At 30.2% G+C, this 21,328-nt stretch overlaps 1 protein-coding gene across 16 annotated transcripts in view; it reads right to left on the bottom strand.

Annotated features, from left to right (window-relative positions):
* Positions 1-21,328, bottom strand: part of tmod (tropomodulin) — a 443,143-nt gene that overhangs the window by 330,330 nt on the left and 91,485 nt on the right. For 13 of the 16 annotated variants that reach the window (XM_075375729.1, XM_075375732.1, XM_075375731.1 and 10 more), the window contains exons 1-2: positions 16,671-16,822; positions 15,466-15,688 (exon numbers count right to left, since the gene is read on the bottom strand). The exons of 1 other annotated variant lie outside the window; for it this stretch is intronic. In XM_075375729.1, the coding sequence (XP_075231844.1) occupies positions 15,466-15,582 (117 nt within the window). In that variant the 5' untranslated portion in view covers positions 15,583-15,688; positions 16,671-16,822. Of the gene's footprint in view, positions 1-15,465; positions 15,689-16,670; positions 16,853-21,328 lie in introns of those variants that run through there. 2 more of the 16 variants (XM_075375720.1, XM_075375721.1) reach the window with 2 other exon arrangements.

Raw genomic sequence — 21,328 nt, forward strand, 5'->3', positions numbered from 1 at the left:
CATTAAGATACAGGTATTCTATATTTTTTTTTGTTTGGCCTCCGAAACCATCGAATGGTATTATTTCAGAGGATGATATGTATGAATGTAAATGAAGTGTAGTCTTGTACAGTCACAGGTTGACCATTCCTGAGATGTGTGTTCAATTGAAACTCAACCAGCAAAGAACACCGATATCCGCGATCTAGTATTCAAATCCGTATAAAAATAACTGTTTTTATTAGGATTTGAAACTAAGAACTCTCAATTTCGAAATCTACTGATTTGCGATGATGATTTCACCACTAGACATACTCGGTGGGTTATGATACAGGTGATAAACCAATCAAAAGCGCCGGCCACCGTGGCGCGAGTGGTAGCGTCTCGGCCTTTCATCCGGAGGTCCCAGATTTGAATCCCGGTCTGGCATGGAATTTTCACGCTACAAATTATTCATCTCATCCTCTGAAGAATGCCTAACGGTGGATCCGGAGGTTAAAAGAAAAAACCAATCTAAAGCATACTGTTTTCAACCGCTGTCCAAACAGAAGTTTTATTGCTTCATGTATTAACCGTTTTAATTTTAATCTGATTTAGTTGTTAGCAAGCAAAGGTTAATTTGCAAGTACACCAACCGGTAACTAAGTTTCTATATTACACTATTTGTTATTGTGTCGTATTCTGAACAAGAAATCTCATTAACAGCGATCGATATTAAAGAAATGGCTGAACTTATGACTAATAATTTGTTGCCACAGAAATATATTGTTTAATGTATATTTTGAAAAATTAAAAAAAAAAAGAATTTCGTTAAAATATATTCTATCATCGATTTAAATCAATAATCCCAGTATTTTCTCAGCTGTAGAAAAAATACTGTGTGCAACTCTCTATAAAGTCCATTAGTGCACTCTTATAAAGTTTACGATACTCGTCAAGGCTCATGTCGCAACCTACTTAGCGATCGTGTACAGTTGCTAACATTATGGGTTCGTTGCATAATGTACCTATTAATCAACGCATAAATTTTAATATCGATCTCAAAATCTAATAACTATTGTTATCATGAATATGTAAGGTGTTATCATGAGCATGATAACAACTCGTGCAAATGACTGTTAGTAATACATTTATATAATTAATTAAAACTTCTACTAACGTTACAATCTTAATTACTCATTAATTAGTCAATTAATTACCTTATAATGAAATACAAATATATATATATATATATATATATAATGAAAATTACGTGTATATATATATATATATATATATATATATATATATATATATATATATAAACATACCTGCTAGGTCTCGATTAGATCATTTAAAAGTTTCACTTTCTTCTTATGAATCAAAAGAAAAAGTAAGAATTTAAACACATGCTCGTTAACCGAAGAAAAGATCTTGTAAAACAGCCAGATGGATGCACAACATCCATTCTGATTGTTCGCAACACAGATTTAACTTTTTGTATAAAACTTTTTGTATCACAGCTTCAGTTAGTAAAATGTAAATGAAACTTTCAGTAAAATAGAAAGTTTGACTTCTTTCTTTAGTTTAAATCCCGAATAAAATAACTTCTATAAACACGCAACAATTATTTTATTTGTTGAAATAAAGTTATAAATTTTAATTTTCAAACAGTTTCAAAAAGGAGGAAGTTCCGTTTTCATTTCTTTTTTTTTTGTACGGCCCTTATCAAACAGGCTATTTTGATCACTCTATTTTATTTTAAAGAGGAAAACCAAATAACAATTTCAATAAAAAATTACTATATCTTTGAAAACGATTCTATGATTTTTGCATGGCCATCATCGTTTACAATCAGTTTATTACAGCGAAATGATTTACATTTAAACTATACCCAAGCAAAAAATTCAAAGGAATTTAGTCAAAAACACATTTCAGATAGTCTTAGGCTTACGTTCAGAAGCAGTTTCATCTTTACATTCTTTTTCTGAATTCTTTTTCATATATTTGTCATGACAGGAGTTTCTCATCTTTGCTTTCAAACGGCTTTTTCATAGAAGCAGCATTTAAAAAAAAAATAATACTGTTTAAGTCGGCACAATATCAAAAACATTTTTTTTAAATTTGCACCGATTTAAGGGGAGAAGCCCTACAAAAAATAATTTTTTAAGCTTTATTTATAACAAGTTCCAGGGCCTTCTAATTAATTCATTATTGCTTTACCGTCATTTTTATTAAATATTTAGTAAAAAATAATTCCCCCACTTTTTAATATTCAGGTGGGGGTGAAAAATTAGGAATTTACGAAAAAATCATAACTAATTTAGTTTTAATTATTTTTACAAATTTTTTTTTAAATTGAAGATAAAATCTATGTTGTATTCTTTTATGCATTTTTAAACAATTTTTCTTGAATAGGAAATTTGCTAATTTTTTTCAAACAGCAATATTTTACCTTGAGATTTACGTATATATTTTTTAAAAGTTCTTCTTGCAGTAATTTCTGTGTATCAAAAAATAAATTAGTTTTATTTGGGAATATAGAGCAAAACCTACTGAAAAAAGTAAAAAAAAAAAAAAAATTATGTCTCTACCTGTTAAGGAACTTACGTTCCTTAACGAAATGATATTTAAAGTTACAAAACAATATGCAGAAAATTTTCTCCCACCTAATTTTGTACCTTATCTAATTATAATTCCCCATATATAATTATTTATCATGACACAGGTACCTTATTTCCTTTAGAATTCCCCAGCTACATATGTGATGCTTTCTGCTTCTTTTTTCTTCTTCTCTTTCTTTATCTCTTCTATTCGCAGCTTACTCCTTCTTTCCTTTAATTTTGAGGATTGCATCATGATAATTTTCTTTTTCTTTCGGTAATCGCGTCTTCTTGCAAAGATTCTACTGATTTTCCCGGCGGATACAGAAGATCCTTTCATACTACCTATTAGTACTGTGTTACCAAAATTAAAATTACTGTTTCTTCTACTACCGATCGCGAAACCCTTTATTTTTATCGCTCTTTCCATAAAAGATTGTGAAAACTCTCATTGGTGTTTTGAGTTCTTCCTTTCAAACATCGATTTAATAAATTTTCATCAGTGAGCCTCCGATATGTATCCCATACAAATACATTGATGGGATTCTAACATTGTTAATGTGCTTACCGTTTTTTTCAATTTTAGCCCATGCTTGATTGTAAAAACACCAACCATTTTGTCCGGTAGGACATTTTGTGTGTTTTGTCACACATTGTCAGTTGAAATACAACGATTCAGCGTAGCTAATATTGCTTGTTTCATAGATTTGGCATCTTTACTTGTATAAGCTGCCGCAGAATTACTATACTACTTGGTGAGGTTCAAAACTGTGCTCTCTTTTAAACTTCCGTCAACTTTCCCACAAATGAATAATATTTTGGGTCCTACAAACCTTTAATATATTTCCTAATGACATACCTAATCGTAAAAGTAAGTCGAGTGCCGCTAGTACGGCTAAATACAAAACTAAAAATTACGAATGTTCAAAATTCAAAGTTTTAAATCGCAAAATATTTTATCTTTTTTTAAACGAAGTTGCGGATTATGAAGTTTACGAGAATACAAATGATATTCAGTGAGGACATGTACTTAAAAAAATACCCATAACTTTATTTTTAAGAACGTAGAATTAAAATAAATACATCTTTTTATTCTAGAAATTTTACCCTTTAAAAGAGGCTAAAAACTCTTTTTGAACAACCTTTTTATGGCCGGGCTTCCTCTCTTAAAAAAAATTGGTATTCAATATTTAAATTTTGTAAAGTTTTCTTGAAGTCATTTTTTTTCTTAACTTTTTATTTAAAATTAAACGGTTTTCTATTCTATCATTTTATTAAAAGAATAAATTACAAGTACAAAATAAACTAACAAAATTTTGGGATCGATACATATTCAAAGTTAAATTAAATGTGAATAAGGTAAAATGTTAAAACTGCTTCTGTAAATTCGTTAATTAAGTCGATAAACATAACTTATTTATGGTAGATTAAAAATATTTAATTAATGTAAAACTACTGCTTTATGTGCAGTAAACATATTAACATTCTTTCATTAAAAGAAAGCACACCTTAATGTATAATAAAAATATTCAATGAGATTTTATTAAATACCTATACCTATTTTCCACGGTAAAAACAGCTTTAGATATAAGAGCAATAAAAGAAAAACAGCACCATACCAACCTGTAACAAAAGGAAAAAATTAATTAAACAGTAAAATTATTATTCTAAAATTATAATATATATATTTTTAATTTTATTATTACTTGTTTAGTTTCATGATTTCCATTAATTAAGTTTGTTTACATGATAAATCTTATCTTAAAATTTCTTGTGAAAAAGCCGCCCATCTTTTAATTAAAAAAAAACAAAAAAAAAACAAGATTGGCGTTTTTGATATGTTTCACGATTGCTACCGGCATTAAATACGTAGAACAGTACCCGATTATAAATTAACATAATCTATTTAAGATTTTACTGAAATTATGCAATTTTTATTTTCCACATGATTAAGCGAATCACAAAGACATTTACCGGTAGTCGAACAGGTAATACCGGTTTTAATGACGAATGCTTAAATTCACAAGGTCGACGCAAATTATCCAACCACATTTAATGTTCACGTGACTTCTAAAACGCACGTTTTTAATATCACGTTTATTTTAATTGTTCATTTTTAGTTATTGTTTTTTTTTTTATCACCAAACACATATAAATCTTATCATCACTCATTTATTTTTAAATTTCTTAAACATGGTTTCAACTGATAATTTTTTTAGTTTAGTAGAATAGCAAAAAAGACTTGTTTTTCCGAGATCTTTCGGTTTATTTCAAACCATCATCAGGAGATAAAAATCATATAAGTAAAAAATTAAAATAATTACATAATCATGACTGTTTGAATGTCAATAGTAAACTGAAGACAATGCAGTGAATTCTGGTGTAAAAAAATAGAATTACACATAGTTTTTGCTGGTAAGGTGGATATAAAATTTCTAATTATTTTTTATTCTACTTTATTTTTATTTTACAATTTAAAATATTTGTTTCCTTACCTAAAATACATTTAAATATCAATCCTTTAGCCTCCTATAAATAATTCGAGCCGCACTGTCACCACTCATTCGATCAAAAATGATTTATCATTTTTCTAATAATTTATGTGATATCGGTGGACACATTCATTTGTCTCGAGTCGGAAACAATTTAAACACATGACACCACCTTTATTTATTTTACACAATTTACATAATTCTATTCATGACGATAATGTTTTAGTTAATAAAAAAAGTTTCAGTTCCTGAAGATGGAATTCGTTTCCGAAAGTGCTAGAGCGCATTAAAAGATTGTTGGTAAGTGGGATTTATATTTTAATTATTTATTAATCATTTTTCTGTGAAAACCTACATTAAAAATAACAATAATAATATTTTACAAAATACATTATTTATTTTATATCGACTATCTACTTAACATTTTTCGCTTTGAGCACATAACATTTGTAATAGTTAGTAAATACTTTTTGTGCCTTTCTATATTCCAGTTTAAAATATAGTTATTTTAAAAACTCAAAAAACGTTTTCGGGATATGTAAACAGGATATCGATAAATTATTTTTGGGGGAAGCCTAAATATATATGATGTTGGGATGATGTCTTCTTAAATAGTCCATCTTTTAACAAAACACCATTTATGATTAACTAGGATTATAGTTAAGGATTTACTAGTCATGTTGTTTTTTTTACGATTAAAATCTAGGTAGATTATCGAGGGAGGGAACCTATTTTCATTGTAGGCATCGGCTGTAATCATAACAACAAACGACCGTTACCGCTCGAACGGACGCAATATTGCCGAATAGTCGGACACGTGGTATACCATTACTTGCCACAACACAGAAATTGTGTTGAATAAAAGAGATATTATATTTATGCAATCTGACAACAATGTTTCTGACCTTTCTTCCTCCCGTAGTTTATCTCTTATAAATGCACGAAGCAGATAACAAAAATTATCTTTTTATCAAGAATTACGTTCACCTATTTTTAAGGTTAATGCATTATTATCTTTCATAGTATGTTATATTTTCCTCGTCATTATTTTATTTATTTTTTAATTAATTTTCACCTAACAATGAATAATAGATTTATAACTTGATAAGATTATTAAAGAACACCTTTAAAACTATATAATTTTATTATACAGACAACTAATATATTTTTATTTAATGGAACTGTTATTCTATCGATACACTAGTTATTATCGATAATCGTTTGATATCATTTTTACTAAACAGTTATGCACATATATGATGTAATATTTTAATACATTGATTGTATATAATACACGAAAATAAAATGAATTTCTTATTTTATCAACATTATCATCTGGCATTTACCCCAGTAATAAAAGACTGAATAAATAAACAGTAGCTATAAAAAAGCATGTTATGTAAAATGCACGGTGTTTTTCCACTAAAGAATCTTTATAAAACTGTCTACTAAGTATTTGCTTCTTTAAATTACATAAATGCCTAATAATAATAATAATAAAACCATTAATATATTATAAATTTAATTAAAAGGGAAAGGAAAATACCAAAAGATATAAAAACACGAAATAGTTTCTGTTTAATCATTTAAATAGGTCATATACGTACCACTGATGAACCTTTACTAAATAATTTAATTAATACTATAATAAGGTCCCGCAGAACTAATAATTAAAAACAGTTGCATCTGAAAGTCTTGGCGTAAATTTTGTTATTACAGTATTTCATTGTAACGTATAATTATTTTACCCGGCTTTAAATTAAAACTTATTTTGAAAATAAACCAATTAGATTAAAAATTTTATACAGAATTATCTAAGAAAATTTATATTAGGCCGTCTGCTAGGCATAATTACATTAAGCAACTAGAGCATCAAAGAAAATCTATTTTGATACGCTGCTATTCTAAAATAATAAACTAAAAAGTTTGTTTGACCGGTACCAGTTTAGTATATCGATGTAGGCTAAATAAATCTAAACTAATTTTTATATTTCTTTCCCTATAATTAAATAAAAACAAAATGAAAGAGATTTAAATTATTTTGTGCACTTTATAATTCATATTAGTTAAACCAGTGCATGAACATCAGAAAAGAAAGTTATAAATATGACATTGTGTAATATATGTTACGGTAAATTTAATTAATTTCGTAATTATTTATAATTACCGAGTGAATTTTATTAATCGCTTCCAATGTTGGAGAATCTAATAAATAAATAGCAATTTATTAAATATACTGGTCATTCTACATATTCTCCATACTGTCTGTCATATGAGGCTCTACTGATAAATTTTGCACACTAGCGTGCTACACGGAGACAAAAGGTAATATCGAATTGAGCTTGGCAGCACATGATAGCTAAAATCCCCCTGTACAAACCTGCGATAATGCGTTGAAATCCATTTACCGGTTTTTTTCAGAAGCAGTTAAAATGGAATCGAGTACGGCCAATATGTCACCAGAGTTAAAAAGGTGAGCAGTGATCGAATTTTTAACAGCAGAAAATGTGAATCCTATGAATATCTTTCATCGTTTAAAAGAGATTTACGGTAGTGAAACTGTTGACAGGAGTACTGTGAATAGGTGGGCGTTGAAATTTCACGAAATGTGAAGCTGGTAAAGCGACAATTGTGGATGCACCTCACAGCGGACGACCGGTTCCTGTGACTGACGAGAAACATCGAAAGGAGGTGGACGATTTGTTTCAAAGTGACCGGCAAATCACATAGCAACGCATCGCTATTTAGTTAGGCATATCTACAGAACGAGTAGGCCGTATTATCGAGCAACCGGGTTCCCGTAAAATCTGTGCATGATGGGCAGCGCGCAAACTCTCTGATGGCTCTCCGCAAGCTGAGGTTTGAGCTTATTCCGCATCCGCCATACTCACCGGATTTGGTTCCGTGCGACTTCCACTTCTTCCTTCATCTCAAGAGGGATTTTAAGGTAATCATTACACCATCGACGATGAGGTGAAGGAAGCTGTGGCCACTTGGATCCAAGAAAGACCGCCAGAATTTTTCAGTGACGGAATGCAAAAACTTGTCACACGTTGGGAAAAGTGTTTCAGTGTAAACGCGGATTATATTGAAAAATAAATCCTGCACTTCGTAGCTAAGGTCACCTTAGCTACGAAATGCAGTGGATAAAATTATAATTACTTTCATCCATTTCATTATTGGGATATAGCACACAGCTAATATAGATACTTACTAGTTGCCCTAAAAAAACATTTACGTGCATTTTAAAACGTAAACAAATGTTTATCGATTTTAGTTACTTTTCTATACATTTTTATATTCGATTTGAGAACTCTCTGCGAACAAAAAAAAAAAACACAAGAAAACTAAAAATAATTAAAAGAAAATGTGTTTTATTAATACAGAGCCTGGTTATCCTTTATATATAAAAATAAACCTTCCGTGAAAAAAATGAAGATTTGTCCTTGTTTTCCTTCTGTCCGGCGTTTTAGATTTTTTAAAGAAACATATTTCAATATAGGATTTAGGAATCATTATAACATCTGGTACACATATTTGAACCGACTTTCTCTAATAGGTAAAAAACTTACGTTGTAAATATGTTCACAAACTATTCAAGTAGTGGCAGTCGGTTTTTTTATCTCATATATTTCGGTAATCGTAGTCATTATCAAAATACTTTTTATTAGCTTAAATTTTAAGCCTTTCATTGTAAAAAAAAACAATTGACGTCAAACAATCGAGTTATTTATCAATGGAAATAACTCTTTCATAAGTTAAGCTTATTTACATAATCGAAATTATGAACAGATTTAAGCTTCTATGTTTAGCATTGTTTATCTTTCTTAGCTTCATTCTTTAGAATGAAAGACGTTCTTTTGAAATCGTACGAAGAACCTCGATCAGAGCAGCGTTACAAAATACAAAAATTATAATAATAAAAAATAATTAAAAGAGCCCTTAAATTTAATTTTAAGGCATAAAAATGAAAAATTGCTTTTCCTTGATATATTTTTGAATATTTTGTAATATGAATCGGGAAATCCTATACGACATGACGTATTACAAAATATTACAACTTATCCCATGGGGATAATGATAACTTTTAGGTACATTTCATGGCCGGCCTCCGTGGCGCGAGTGGTAGCGTTTCGGCCTTTCAGCCTTTCGGTCCCGGGTTCGAATCCCGGTCAGACATGGCATTTTCACACACGCTACAAATCATTCAACTCATCCTCTAAAGCAATACCTAACGGTGGTCCTGGAGGTTAAAAAAAAGGTAGATTTCATTACCTATTGTAATAGGTACTATGATTCGACTTCCGGAAAATTTCGATATATCTACGCGTTTCACATCCCCCAAGACCCCAAAATCACCGTCTGTTCAAAAGTTTATATATATATATTTCACTTTCTCGTGAACACGATAACTGCCGTAATTTTGCTCAAATCACTTTCAAATTGATAAATAAAATATAACGACCCAAAATCTCGGTCGAGTTCATAAAAGGGCAAATTCGGACCAGGCGGGTGGAAATGGGGTTTTTTTTGGAAAAAAAATCGCTATAACTTTTTTATTAAGTAAAATATCGAACTCTTTTAAGTTTCTACTATTCTTTGGATAAGGGCCTAAAACTTATCTAAGTAATTTTTTGATATCACCAAACATTGGCCCAGGGAGTGGAAAAAATAGGGTTTCGAAGACAAAAAAATCATACTTCCCTTAATAGGCACAGTATCGAATCGTTTTAAAGTGGTCGTTAGTCCTCTAAATATTACCTAAAACTTTTGTCTGAAACAAGTTTTGATATGACCAGCCCTTACGGCAAGGGATGACCAAAATGTTGCTAGAATTGTAAGAAGATGGGGCTTGTCGTATGCTAAATATGTGAAACATTTTTTCACATGCAACCATTATCGTATTGAGTAAATTTGAAGTTTTTCTTAACTTTAAGGTGTAAATCTTTTTTATCCCCTACTTAGCACCGGTGAAAACTACCTCCGCCTACCGGCGTGCCGAAAGGAATTTTTTTCACCGATATATGAAAAAAAACTTATTAAGTTGAGATTAAAATAGGGATTTTATCATTTATCTATTATTATCTTTTTGGTTTTATTATATTTCTTTGACTAAATCTATATTTTACCTTATTTATTACATTTCATTATTTATTACATTTCATAAGACGTGAATCTTTTGATTGTACACCATGTCGCATTTGTAATAGAACAATAAAGAATTATTTGATTTTTTTTTTAAGTTTGTGAAACGTTTTCGAATTCATATATAGGTCTTAAATAGTGACATATTTGGTGAAATAATCTTATATATAAAACAGATTGGGTTGAAAACCTAATTTCATTCCGTCTGAGCGTTATACTGGATGGATCGTGTTGATTTTTTTAAATTTTGCTCAGAATTACCCACAGATGATGTCATCAACCGTCATCGAACTCCAAACTTGAATCTCCTCTGAGAAATTCTCAAAAAAAATTCTCATTTATTCCTAATTGAGGAATTTTCCGTAGTTATTGCTTATAGGATCTTTGAAGATCTGTTGATGCTTGATTACATATCTGCCGGCCATTCCGAACAGAATAAAAAAAAAATCAGCTCGTTCTGTGTAGTAAAACGTCTGGAACGACTGGAAATAGGTTTTTAGCACGACGTTTACCTGCGGTAGGAAAGGAAAGAGAAAAACAGTGGCGTTGGGAGTGAGACGTGTTCGTAAATGGGATAAGCCGGTTTTTTAAAATATGTAACATTACTTTGTTATAACGCTGCTCCACAGCAAGAGGCCATTAGTAACAAATAAAAATCTTTGTAGTATAGTCTTATAAATTCACTCATTCACGGTGTTCTGCCATTATGGCAGGTCCTCTCACGACTACTGCTCTCTACCTTGATCTATCCTTTGATAACCTCTTTGTTTCCGCACATTTTCCCTTTTCCATAATCTCATCCATCATTTGAAATCTCTTCCTTTCCTTCCATTCACCAAGCCTTTTATCGCATCCATTAATAAACATCTTCTTCATATAACGCCTTACCCAGTTCCTTTTCCTATATTCAATCACATTTAGCATTTTCCTGTTCTCTCAGATTCTCCTTAATACTTTTCTTCATTTGTTATATGGTCTTGCCATCTGACATTAATCATTCTGCGCCACAGCAGAATTCATTTTCTGTCTGCCTTTCTCTTCGTCCATGATTCGGCTCCATAGAGCATCACACAAATAAAACATTTTATTAATCTCTTCGTTAATATTCTTCGTTTAACTTTCTACACAGAGGTCTTCCCTTCTTATAAAATACCTACTTACTTCTTGATATTCTTGTTTTAATTTTTACTGTGCAAGTGAGGTCACCAGTTGTAAAGCTTCCTTGAGTACTGAAATTTCTTCACCTGCTTTAAAACTTCATTTCCTGTATTAATCTTCATACATTTTTTCCTGTATTAATACCATACATTTTATTTTATTTTTGTTTATCCTGATATCCTGACTTTCTCAAGCTTCATTTAAGTCGTCAAGCATTTCGTTTAGTTTATTTGGATTCTCCGCCATCAGCAAAACGTATAGCCATTTATTGTCACGCCATCAGCAAAACGAATACACTCCATTCTTCTTCCACCGGTCTTTATTCTTCTTTTCCCATTGAGACAGCGTTTAGTTATTTCTTTCAGATATATACTAAATACTGTTTGTGACATGCATTATCCCTGCCTCACTTTCCTTCCAATACCTATTCTTCCTATAATTTCGTTTCCTAGTCTCACTTTTATTCTCTGTTTATAGTACAATTATTTTATTAGGAGCCTCTTTCCGCTAGTTAAATAAGTTTCCTAATCGTTTTCTTGACATATACATCCATAATAACTGTGCCTAGCAAACTAAAAAAAAAAGTATTTTAAACTACCTAGTATTTTAATCAGAAGAAAATGAAACAAAAAACAAAATGAGGCTACTGAAAGAAGATGGACGACAAAACATCCAGATTTATTTAACTTAGGTGATTATGTAACTTATCACTGTTTCCATCACTCTAGAAACGACGATAAATACCAAATGTTTGTTCAAAACGAGAAATTGATAGGTTTATACATAAGAAATATAATTTTGGCATTTAAAAATTTGAACTATCGCCAAAGTAAATCTATAGTGTATTTTTTTTTAATCTGTACCTGTAGGATAAATCACATGTAAGTTATTTAAGCATCATAACAGCTGAAAAATTTTAATAACACAGTACAACGCCCTGAAAAGATCCAATTCACAAATTAAAGCGAATATAATGAAACAACCTATCGATTAATAAATATAAAAAAAAATTCCTTTCTTTTAATGCAAAGTTTAGATGCTACAACGCAACTATTGAACCAGAATATGCCCCAGAATTGATTATGACAATCTAAGAATCGAAACAGGAAAAAATAATCTATAAAGAAAGTTTTTATAAAAATCAGATGTAAAAATTATCAATATATCTAAGATTTAATGAAGAAATTTACCAAAAATTAAAAAAAAATAATGGAATCTAAGAAAAAGAAGATTAAGCTTTTACGGACACTTAAAAAAAACGATGGAGCAATAAATTAACAAAAAGAATCTTTTTAAATAAAAAAACTAAAAATAACTGGTTTGAAGAAATCGAAAATATCAAAAGAAATTAAATATTAAAGAAAAATAACTTTTGGACCGAAATATTTTCTGAAAAAAAATAAAAAGTTTATAGAGTTTTCAGGGAAAACCAAAAGGAAAAAGGGGAAGAGAATTTTTCCCCCAAAATCTTTCTCTTTAGTTAGAGAAAAAATGAGTACTGGTCGTAAAGGAAACAAAGAAGGATCCATAGATGATACAAAGAAATTAATTTAATTACTTTTTCCTCAAAGCAATAATAAGCATACATCCGACTACAATCAATTTAGGATGGATGATTTTTTTTAGCGTATAAAGAATTACCGTAGCCTGAGCGGGATACGAGCCCAGATCCTTAAAGATGGGGCGAAAAAATGCTACTACCCTGCCACAGAGGTTTGTAGAAATAATAATAATAAAACAGACTTGCGAAACTTATTAAAAATCAAAAAACTAAACTTTTCAATTTGTTTTTATCGACTTTTCGTGGAAAATTACGGTATTACTTTCAGTTGCATGGTGGGATTGGGTGTGAAAATGAATTTTCTTTACGTTTAGAGGTATAAGGAGTATGAAAATACCATTCTCTTACACTGGGGTTTTCTTATATATTTATTTATAAAATTTTTAGCTCAAAAATCTTCAAAACTACATCAATTTCATTGAAATTTAGATATGGTGTAGTAGTGTATATCTAATGTATATGAAGTCAACCCACCGGGTTGGTCTAGTGGTGAACGCGTCTTCCCAAATCAGCTGATTTGTAAGTCGAGAGCTCCAGCGTTCAAGTCCTAGTAAAGCCAGTTATTTTACACGGATTTGAATACTAGATCGTGGATACCGGTGTTCTTTGGTGGTTGGGTTTCAATTAACCACACATCTCAGGAATGGTCGAACTGAGAATGTACAAGACTACACTTCATTTACACTCATACATATCATCCTCATTCATCCTCTGAAGAATTATCTAAACGGTAGTTACCGGAGGCTAAACAGGAAAAGGAAAGGGAATGTATATGAAGTTGTGCATAAAAAAATTTGATGAAGATTGGTTGAGTCCTTCTTGAATTATGCTCAATTTAAGGTCGAAAAAATTTGAATGGAGCAAGTTAGAAGCTTGGTTCGTTATGATTCTGCAAGTTGGAACGTTAACGTTTCTTTATCTGTGGTATCAATTGTTATTAATATTGTTCGGAGTATTCAGCTATGTATATCCAGTCATTATGACCGTAATTTGAAGGTCATGTGTTTAAGCGAGGCAAAAGGAAACGAAATAAAATAACGAAAATCCTTACTATTCAACTTACTAATCCTTAACTTGGTGTTAACTTTAAAATGTTAATAATTTTAATGAATTTAGTAATACTATTCCTTCTTAATTTCCAGGAATTTTGATATTTTTAAAAATTTACTTTGATTAGTTATATTTTTTTTAAATATAGGCAGACCTAAAAAAAGAAACCGTTTATATGAAATAAAACTTTTGTAAGGAAGACAAAAAATTAGAAAGAAATACGTAAGTGACAAACGTAGAGAAATAACTACTTGATGTCTGATGCGTCCTGTAATGTGGGAAAATTCTTTAATTTTTTTCCTTTTACCTAATGTTTTCCATTCAATTTTCTTAAAAGATACTGGAGAGGAAGATGAAAATATTTTGATTACCAAAATGATTTGAAGGTATAAACAATTGCGCTATAACAATCCAAAAATGATTAACGATGACAGAACATAAACATTTGAAAATCATCAAGACCGAGTATAATTTTTCCTTCAAAAAAACTTTACTTTGAGAAAGTTAGAAAAATCTTCTCCAAAAAAAAAAAATTATATATATAAATTATATTTTCGGTTACCAACCAATGTAATTAATTATTATGTTCTAGCGCTTTCGGAAGTTATTTTCTTGTCTTCAGTAACATCTGATAAACTTGTATATAAGTATTCATTTCACATATTAATTTGCTGAATATTAAAATAAAAATAAAATAAAATGTCCATAAATATAACAATCGATCGTCAAGTTATAAAATAAGTCATACATTTGTACGTCTAGTCAATAAAGGCATCTCAATTATCAATAAACATACAGATAACAATTGAGACGCTTTTATCGACTAGACGTACAAATGTACGACTTATTTTATAACTTGACGATCAATTGTTACATTTACGGAAATTTTATTTTATTTTAATTTTAATATTCATCAAATTAATATGTGAAGTAAATAATTATATACAAGTTTATCACATGTTCCTGAAGATGGAAAAATAACTTCCGAAACCGCTAGAACATAATAATTAATTACATCGGTCGGTAAGCGAAATTATAATTTATATATTATATGTACCAAAGGGTAATAAATGAAATTATTCTAAAAAAATGAACAAGATTAGTGCATTTTTTTGAAGAGTAGCACTTGAACATACAACATTGACATTCCGTCGATTTTCGTGAAAAAGTGGTAGCGTCTCTGCCTTTCTTCAGAGGTTTTGGATTCGAGTCTCAGCTAGGGCATAGCATTTTTAACACGATACAAAATTCATTAAAATCCATCGTTAACTGTTATTAAGCGTCTAATCGGTTGCTGTATGAATAAAACAAACATATATATTCATAGATCTACTGATCGTATTGAGAAAATCTCTTATTTTTCAAGCCAGTTAAAAATAAATGCGCGCGCTCACACACACACACACACACACACACACACACACACACACACACACACACACACACACACACACAAATGTTAAAACATATATATTTACAGTACGATCCAAACCCTGACCTGATGATTGTTTGGTACAATAAACGGTGAATTCTTCTTTGTTACACTTCGTCGTGTGCTTTTCTTCGTCACTGTTGTAGTAGTATTCCATTCTTGAATTACTTCTTCCGTACCCATGTTTTAAAATTTTTAAATGAAAATAAAATAAAAAATATCCACTTAACACTTATCACACCGATAATAAAGTACTTTAATTGAAAAAAATAATATTATTAACAAAAACCTGTTAAAAATCAGTTAATAATGAATATAAAAAAAGAACCCGACATATCTTAAAGATTAAAATCTATAAAACATGAGCCAGAAAATTTTAGGATATATGTTTAGTAAATATATTAATAATAAAATTATTAACCGAAAATTATGAATAAACTTTAATTTAATTTAATTTCTATTAACTTATTATTAATAGTTTAAATACTTTTCTTGAGATATTTAAAAAAAAATCAAAACCAAATTTGCGTAAATATTATAATCATAATATAATAAATAATTAACCGACTGAACGATACTATTTTCTACTTTTTTTAACGTATAAAAAATTCCAAAAAAATTTACTCAATTATCTTCTGTTTTGTTTCATCATTTTAGTTAAAAACTAATTAAAATTTTCAGGAATTTGGTACTTTATTTTCATATAGCGTACTTACAAATTATAAATAAAATTTGGACTTTTAATTCTTTTTTAAACTTTATAAAACAAAAATAATGTAAAAATAAATTCAAATTTTTATTTTTTTTTTAAATTCAATAAATTGTAAAGATAAAATGTCGTCCTTTTTTTTTAAATTTGTTTAATAGTTTCATAAAATTGTTTACAGCAATGTCAGTTTAAATAATAATACTAGTCGACGCCAAATCATAAAAGAACAGACTAATATTTTACAACGTAGTGAGAGGAGAAATATTTAAAAGTAGTATAAATGAAGAAAAATTTACATAAATTTTTATTTTAATCGAATCGGAAAAGAAATTATAAAAGAAAGTACGGTTAATTGAAAGTGTGTATATTTTTTTGTTTATAAAAATAATTAATGTATTTTTGAATTATAAAAAATAAAACAAATAAAAATACAGTACATTTAATATAAAAATGTTAAAAAATAAAAATTTTTGGCGATTATGTAAAAATATTTGTAAATTTTTTGTCATTGTAATCTATTATATTAAAAAAAATTAATGAATTAAAGTAATTAAAACTGTACACTGTGTAAATAATGTATGTAAATTCACGTGAAATATGTCAGAAACGGAAAAAAAAATACTGATTATATCTACTTCTACACGAGAGCACCGACTGGTTAAGGCGACACTTGCAACTGATCGAATTAGAGTTGATGGTCGGTGGCTAAAAGTAACGAATAGATCTGGAGTTGCGGTAAAGCACCCTTTACTCTCTTCGTCACACTATTATTACTCTCTCTTATTCTCGCATCTTTCCACAGTAGCGGCAAATTATTATAGACCTGCCATATTTTGGGAACCTCTCTACAACGCACGATTCTGTTTCTATACTTCCCTCCCTACTTTTCTTATGTTATAGCAACGATCCGTAATGCTGTAATAAAAAAAAAAAACAGAAGCGTTTGAATTTGGATTTGCCCCATCGCGTGGGCGTTATCTACATTAGATTTGTTACTTTACACTCTGTCTTATAATATGAAGTGCCGATCAACACTTCATTTTAAAGAAAACACTTCGTCTAAAAGCAGAAAAATTAAAATGTATACATTCCATTATTTTTAAAAAGCATTCGTACGCGCAGGCACGCACGGTCACACATAGTATCTGTACCTATAAAGTAACTTGTCCTGACTGACAGATTCTTCAACGCCCAGCAAAAACTACTGAAGATAAATTGATAAAAATTTGTGTACATGTTCTTCTTACGGTAGAAGTGCACACTAAGAAAGGATTTTTTGAAATGTCAAGTTTGAAGTGTTAAAATGGATTTTGATTTTTTTTTTCAAACTCGGCTATTTTTTACTTCCTTGTACGAAGTAAAGGAAATATTGTGACGGCGAAATATTTCGGTTTTAAGATTTCAACGGAAATATCCATTTTCACCATTCCTGAATCCATTTTTACTAGTTTCAGTGTGACGTCTATACGTACGTATACATTTTGCATAACTCAAAAACAATTAGCTGTAGCATGTTGAAATTTTGGATTTAGGACTGTTGTAGCATCTAGTTGTGCACCCTCCCTTTTGATTGCAATCGACTGGATCAAAAATAACAAAAGCCCAAAATCCAAAAAGAAATTGGATTTTAGACTTTTTCTTAACTGTAGTAATAAGCTCTCATTGAGAGCTTTTCAACGATGTATCATAAATGGTTCTTATTTTAATTGGTTGCAGAGTTCTAGCCAAATAAAATTTTAATTAATGAAATATTTGTACTTTACAAGGGGAAGGCACATCGGTTCGAATTCTACTTCATCTCCTTTTTTTAAACTTTTTTTTTAATTTAAATATATTGATTTATTAATAATTATTAACCTCTTATTGAAAAAAAAAAAAATCGAAAGTTATTAGTGAAATAAAATTTTATATACTTTTCCTTTTAATTCAAATATTTTTACAGAGGTTAATAATTATTAATAAATCAGTATATTTAAATTTTAAAAAAATATGTACATGAAGTCGAATTCCAACCGATGTGTACAGATTACCCAATCCGACACGTTCTCACGACGTGAAACAAAATTAATGTATAGACTAATATAAGATTCTGATACGGACACCACATAAAAATGTAATGCAACGTGTTGTCCATCACAATGCAGTATATATAATTTAATTGGTGTACAAGGAAGTCATGTGTTGTCCACATCAGATATTTTTAATTTATCTGTAACAAATGATGGACGAAGCAGGAGCGATATAAAATGCCTAATAGCACAAGCTAAACGAGCCTTCAGTAAGAAATATAATTTGTTTACATCAAAAATTAATTTAAATCTCAAGAAAAGATTTTTGAAAGTGTATGTTTGGAGTGTCGCTTTATATGGAAGTGAAACTTGGACAATCGGAGTATCTGAGAAGAAAAAATTAGAAGCTTTTGAAATGTGGTGCTATAGGAGAATGTTAAAAATCAGATGGGTGGATAAAGTGACAAATGAAGAGGTATTGCGGCAAATAGATGAAGAAAGAAGCATTTGGAAGAATATAGTTAAAAGAAGAGACAGAATTATAGGCCACATACTAAGGCATCCTGGAATAGTCGCTTTAATATTGGAAGGACAGGTAGAAGGGAAAAATTGTGTAGGCAGGCCACGTTTGGAGTATGTAAAACAAATTGTTGGGGATGTAGGATGTAGAGGGTATACTGAAATGAAACGACTAGCACTAGATAGGGAATCTTGGAGAGCTGCATCAAACCAGTCAAATGACTGAAGACAAAAAAAAAAAAAAAACTGTAACAAATGAAGATATCAACTTGATTTTTGATGTATGTAACTTTCACGTAAATATCTAAAAACCAATTTCTAAATTTTTCAAAATTTGACCTTGAAAGGGGTGAAGAATAAAGCAAAAAAGAAAATGTTGGACAATGATTACAAATTTCCCTCATATCCGACTACACTAAACAAAATATTAACTAGATATGGGCTTGCAAATACTCTTCAGACATATCTAAACACCATTTTCGGGCTTTTTGAATTTCAATTTTTTAAGGGGTGCGATAGTGTACGGCACAGCGGCTTAACCAACACAGTCACTGTTACTGAATGTGCAACCCAACTGGCAACTTCGATCTTGATAATTTTCCCGGTATTCACTCACAGCAGCCATTTTTATTTATCTACCATAAAGTAATAACATGTCCGTCAACTCTCCAAATGAAAACAGATTTGTGGTATCACAAATCTGAGAAAGACTGAACTAACAATAACAGCACAAACTCCGTTCAAATGAATATTCAAATGCTAGACACTAAACATAATTACTGATCAGCTGTTTATTGTCAAACTATGAAAAAATATAAATTATTACTTTGTTTTAGGATGTCTTTCAGATTTAAAAATTTTAAGCATTTGTATGAAAATTGTTCTGTTTAAAATCGTATCACTTTTCAGAACCAATTTGTGTTTTGTTTCTAATTAAAGTTGAACTTCTCAAATTTTTGTCTAATTGTAAAGACGTTTCAATTTTCTCAGAATTAAATTCTCTACAAAGCTAACTAGAAATTTTTATTTATTTATTGATAAATTACAAAGTTATTTATGCCATACCTGAAAAAGCATACTTTCTGACAAACCCTTTTCATATTTTATCCCGTTTTTCTTAAAATCTACAGAGTGGTGCACGAACTGATCCAACATTTGATTTTGTTAAAAAATATTTATTTTAATCACAATACAGAAAAGTAAAATACAAGGCATTTACTTTATATACCTGAAGATTATTTTTTGTTTATCACATGTTCAATATGACCACCACACATCTAGCAACTTCTCTAACATGAATTACTATGTTGTTAATAGCCCGACGACACATATCCTCGGTTATCTCGCACGCCTCAATGGTCAGCATTCGTAGTTTCAGCACTGTACGAGGATGTTTTTTTTTTTGTCTTCAGTCATTTGACTGGTTTGATGCAGCTCTCCAAGATTCCCTATCTAGTGCTAGTCGTTTCATTTCAGTATACCCTCTACATCCTACATCCCTAAAAATTTGTTTTACATATACCAAACGTGGCCAGCCTACACAATTTTTCCCTTCTACCTGTCCTTCCAATATTAAAGCGACTATTCCAGGATGCCTTAGTATGTGGCCTATAAGTCGGTCTCTTCTTTTAACTATATTTTTCCAAATGCTTCTTTCTTCGTCTATTTGCCGCAATACCTCTTCATTTGTCACTTTATCCACCCATCTGATTTTTAACATTCTCCTATAGCACCACATTTCAAAAGCTTCTAATCTTTTCTTCTCAGATACTCCGATTGTCCAAGTTTCACTTCCATATAAAGCGACACTCCAAATATATACTTTCAAAAATCTTTTCCTGACATTTAAATTAATTTTTGATGTAAACAAATTATATTTCTTACTGAAGGCTCGTTTAGCTTGTGCTATTCGGCATTTTATATCGCTCCTGCTTCGTCCATCTTTAGTAATTTTACTTCCCAAATAACAAAATTCTTCTACCTCCATAATCTTTTCTCCTCCTATTTTCACATTCAGCGGTCCATCTTTGTTATTTCTACTACATTTCATTACTTTTGTTTTGTTCTTGTTTATTTTCATGCGATAGTTCTTGCGTAGGACTTCATCTATGCCGTTCATTGTTTCTTCTAAATCCTTTTTACTCTCGGCTAGAATTACTATATCATCAGCAAATCGTAGCATCTTTATCTTTTCACCTTGTACTGTTACTCCGAATCTAAATTGTTCTTTAACATCATTAACTGCTAGTTCCATGTAAAGATTAAAAAGTAACGGAGATAGGGAACATCCTTGTCGGACTCCCTTTCTTATTAGGGCTTCTTTCTTATGTTCTTCAATTGTTATTGTTGCTGTTTGGTTCCTGTACATGTTAGCAATTGTTCTTCTATCTCTGTATTTGAACCCTAATTTTTTTAAAATGCTGAACATTTTATTCCAGTCTACGTTATCGAAAGCCTTTTCTAGGTCTATAAACGCCAAGTATGTTGGTTTGTTTTTCTTTAATCTTCCTTCTACTATTAATCTGAGGCCTAAAATTAGGCCTTTCACGAGGATGTTACGTGAAAATATTTTCTTTTAAAAATCCCCAAAGAAAATAATCACACGGATTCAAATCAAGAGTGTTCGGGGGCCAGTTCTGCCCACTCGCAAGACGATTAGGAAATCGGTTTGAAATGACGCGTTAAAATTTGG

This window comes from Lycorma delicatula, chromosome 9 (genome assembly GCF_047948215.1).
Source record: "Lycorma delicatula isolate Av1 chromosome 9, ASM4794821v1, whole genome shotgun sequence".
In the NCBI taxonomy this organism is placed as follows: domain Eukaryota; kingdom Metazoa; phylum Arthropoda; class Insecta; order Hemiptera; family Fulgoridae; genus Lycorma; species Lycorma delicatula.